Below are 4,333 nucleotides of genomic sequence, written 5' to 3'. Positions count from 1 at the left end.
GAGGGAAGGAGACACGTGTGTGTTGTTTTGGAGGGGAAGGGTGTGGATGGTGTGGGGGAAGGGGTGGGTACGAAAGGCATTCAAGGAGAGAGAGAGACACAAGGTGTGTAAGAAGTTTGTGTGTGTCCATGATCCAAATTTGGTCTTGTTAGTGTAACGGTCTCCACTATCTTCCACAAATCACTACCAAGTACTAAGCTTCTCTTTCTCTTGCCCTTTTCCCAAGAATTGCGCCCAGATAGTTTGTAACTTTGTACGGTTGAAGTGGAACTGAGTGGGAACTTGGAAGTATACGCCTTCCTCCCGTCTCCCCCCCGTCTCTTTGGATTGATTAATCTTAATATATAACTCCCTTACGCCTCCCAAAATGTCGCACCCACCCCTCTAACTCACCACCAAAACGTTTCATTACCTTGCCCTCCTCCTCCTCCTCCCACACTCTCATCGCCCATTTTCTTCTATGGAGTGGCAACGAGAAATGATCGATGCCGTCCTTGTTCCCTCTGCTGCTCTCTTCTTGCTCATCTACCACGCCTACCTTGCCTACAAAATCAGAAGAAGCCCCCTCCAAACCGTCATCGGCATTAACCAGATCGCGAGACGGCTCTGGGTCAAGGACATGCTCATCGTAATCATCCTCGACCTCCTCCCGCATTCTCTTTCTGCGCTTCCAATTTTCCAATTTTTACGCACTAGAACCTAGGATACGTCTACGTGCACGCGAGTCTTAGTACATCAAGCGAGCTGAAAACACTTACGTAGTAAATAAAGCTTTAAGGATAATGATTCGACACACAGAGTCAGATAAAGACCGCGAGCTTGTCCTGAAGCCTGATTATCTGAGGCTTGAGCTATGTGAACGATAATATTGGTGTGTGCTACGATGACGGTTATGAGTTGTGTGAGTGCCCAATTTCAAAATGGGAGTAGCCAAAGCCCACCGTAGCCAGCTTCTGCGCAGTGCAGACACTGCTTAAATGTTCATGCTCTTTTGCCTAAGCTCTGATGTACTGGAAGGCGTTCTACTTGAAAGACTAGCAGACGAACCTCCTTTAGCGACGACCGACATTCGAAATGCAACCACAGACTCGGGCGGAATTTCCTAAGCGCTCTCTCTTTTTAAATATTTGACTCAGACCTGCGCTTTTTTTCTCTCTGTCTGGTTGGAATTCTGAAACTTTTATGGCTATCGGCTGCAGGATAATGCGAGGAAGAATGTTCTTGCCGTCCAAACGTTACGAAACAGCATAATGGAGTCCACCTTAATGGCGACAACGGCGGTTCTTTTCACGGCTGCATTAGCGACATACTTCGGCTTCGCAAGCAATATTAGGCAGCCGATGGATATCAGTGACACCCCGCGTGGTGTATCAACCAGCGTGAAATCGTTCGCCGTGTTGGTTTGCTTCATGTTTTCGTTCCTGTGTCACACACAGTCCATTCGATTTCTCAACCAGGTCAACTACATGGTAAACATTCCCCTAGAAGAAACAAGAATAATTACTGGGGATTACGTAGCGGATTTATTAGCGAGAGGAACCATCTTGTACGCGTTTGGATCACGAAGTTTTTACCTGGCGTTTCCGCTACTGCTCTGGGTCTTCGGATCGATTCCAATGTTCCTATGTTCCGTGGTGCTTCTACATGCCTTATACCATGTCGACTTTGTATACAACGAGGGTCGAAATAGCGGAAAGGTCTTACAGGAGGCGGATGTGGAGCATCAACCCTGCTAGAGCTCCTCCATTCCTACAAGCAATATGTTTTCTATGTTAATTGCTATTGACGGTCCAAGTGAAAGCCTCCCTCATTGTTGTAATTGAGTTGGGACATTATGTGATCACGGTATAGGCCACGTTTTTAAAAAAAAATGTAAATATCAAGAGACAATCACATGGCTATAAGAAAGCAGCAGGTATATAAAAGAAAAGAGATCCCCACCTTTCTTCCTTCATGTGCCCTTCACACATTCTAAGTTTTGTAAATAACGAATAGAAGGAATTGTCCTTCTACTAGAACTACTCATTATGTAAAAATCATTTATATCACATGCATTCAACTGATTATGTAAAAATCGTTTCTATCACATGCATTCAACTGATTATGTAAAAATCGTTTCTATCACATGCATTCAAAGACATAGATATATCACATGCATTCAAGGGACATAATCTAAAGCACGAATAGAGTATGCATCATGCATCATATTTTGTGATCTAAAGCATTCCATTTACTTTGGTGTTTACTTTAATGCATGACAACACAATAAGCTTTGATGCTTATGCCAAGTGCTTTGAGTATAAATGGTTTTTTATTTATAGTAGTACATGTATTTATAGCATGAGTACATGACTATGACATGTACTTGTAATGTATTAGTGGCTCATAGCACAAACTGCTTTAAATCACAAGTTTCCTTTGATTACAGTACTTGCTAACACAAATACACTGCTTCGAGTATATGTGTTGAATGGTTTCTAATTTATAGAATGACATGTGTTAAGACATGTACTTGTAATCTGTTGGTGCTTCATAGCACAATACACTGCTTTAAAGCACAAGTTTGTTTTGACAACTCTAATTGTTAACACAATAAAATCTACTTTACGGCATGTTTGTCTAACTATACAACCATGTGTGTGATTTATTATTTATAGCACCATAGTTTGTGGTTCATAGCAGTGCAATTGCTTGCCATGTGCATTTCACCGCATCATGCTTCATAGTAATTTGATGTGATGCACAGCACATTGTAAGGGATAAAATATTCTACTAAAATTGACTTAAGATTAGGAGATCACCAAATGCAAATTAGAGAAGAGGTTGTCCCTAAGACATCATTTTGTACTAGATATGGGCATTATCAGTTCAACGTAATGCCATTTGGTTTAACAAATGCTCCAACAACTTTTATGACACTTATATGTCATGAGGCCATATTTAAGAAAATTTATTGTAGTATTCTTCGATGATATCCTAATCTATAGTAAAATGAGGAAAAAGCATTTATAACAGTTGAGGAAAGTGTTCCAATTGGCTAGAGATCATTTCTCTTTTTGCAAATTAATCCAAATGTGAATTCTTTGAAAAAGAATTAAAGTACATGGGACATATTATATCCCAAGAAGGGATTAACATGGATCTCAAGAAGCTAAGGGTCATATTAGAATGGCCACATCCTACAAACCTACAAGAATTGCAAACATTCTTAGGTTTGTATGGGTTTTATAGGAAATTCATCCAAGACTATACTAAGATTGTTGTTTCGATGAAGGGGACCTTCATATGGGATGAATCTCAAAAGAATAGTTTTGAGAAGTTAAAAGTGGATATAGCATCTGCTCCCCATCTTAAAGGTAGTGGATCCCAATGAACCATTTATGGTTGAAACATATGCCAGTGACTTTGTTGTTGGGGCAGTAACATTACAAAAGGGTTGACGAGTGGCTTGTGAAACCAAAAAGTTAGACCGTGCCCAACAAAATTACTCAGCATATGAGAAGGAACTATGTGCTATAGTCTATGATTTGGAGAATTGAAGGCACTATTTGTATGGTGCCAAATTTGAGATCATTTTTTATCAAGAAAGCATTTAAGTGGATTTGCACTTAGCTAGAGTTGAAAGGTATAAAATCTAGATGGGCTGAAACAATGCAAGAATTTGATATCCAATTGACATATCAAAAGGGGAAGTTCAATGTGGTAGCAAAATCCCTAAGCTGAATGCCAAATGTTAATGAATTGAGTTTTACTCAATTTTAGAATGATTTCCTAGAGTACCTAAAAGGAGAATGTGAGTTTGATCCTCACCTTTTTGAAATATGGAAAGCAATTATGATGAGGGATCCAACTAATCAAGGAGCTTTCACTGAGGAGCCACATGGAAATGGTAACACACCACGAGCTGCTGACAAAGGAATTAAATGAAAAATATATACTATTGATAATGGCTACCTACTCTACAAAGGTAGAGTATGCATGTCTCGAATAATAATTACATTCGGCACCAAATTCTTTTTTAGTGTCATGATAGTCCGAGTGCTAGACACCCAAGAATTCAAAAGACATATGCACTTTTGAAAAGGCAATTCTTTTGGTCTAGCTTCAAATCGAGCCTACTTGTGAGCCCTTGATAGACAATGATCCAATGGCCCTCTTTTAGGTGCCATTTGTGATCCATGTGCACCTGTCAAACCTGTATTCTCAACTATCATGAGCAGAAGATCGTTTGTTGTGTGCATGGCTAAACATCCATCGGCATGGGATGTAGTGGCCGTCATAGGCTTGTTGAGAAGGAGCTGACACCATAAAGGACTAGAAGCCTGAAATACAA

General features: G+C 40.2%; 1 protein-coding gene across 1 annotated transcript; it reads left to right on the top strand.

Annotated features, from left to right (window-relative positions):
• The first annotated feature begins 222 nt into the window (after positions 1-222).
• On the top strand, positions 223-1,935 carry LOC147888297 (uncharacterized). The gene is made up of 2 exons (XM_087393715.1): positions 223-628; positions 1,200-1,935. The coding sequence occupies exons 1-2, from the start codon at positions 461-463 to the stop codon at positions 1,734-1,736; spliced, it is 705 nt and encodes a 234-aa protein (XP_087249841.1). The 5' UTR covers positions 223-460; the 3' UTR covers positions 1,737-1,935.
• Positions 1,936-4,333: the final 2,398 nt, after the last annotated feature.

The sequence above is a fragment of the Dipteris shenzhenensis genome, chromosome 22, assembly GCF_047967505.1.
Source record: "Dipteris shenzhenensis isolate YYH24624 ecotype China chromosome 22, Dip_SZ_1.0, whole genome shotgun sequence".
NCBI lineage: Eukaryota > Viridiplantae > Streptophyta > Polypodiopsida > Gleicheniales > Dipteridaceae > Dipteris > Dipteris shenzhenensis.
This window is presented reverse-complemented; position numbering and strand designations above follow the sequence as displayed.

Coding starts and splice junctions, on each gene's coding strand:
- LOC147888297 (XM_087393715.1), top strand. CDS start 461: ATGGAGTGGCAACGAGAAATGATCGATGCCGTCCTTGTTCCCTCTGCT. Junction 629..1,199: donor GGGTCAAGGACATGCTCATC/GTAATCATCCTC, acceptor TATCGGCTGCAG/GATAATGCGAGGAAGAATGT.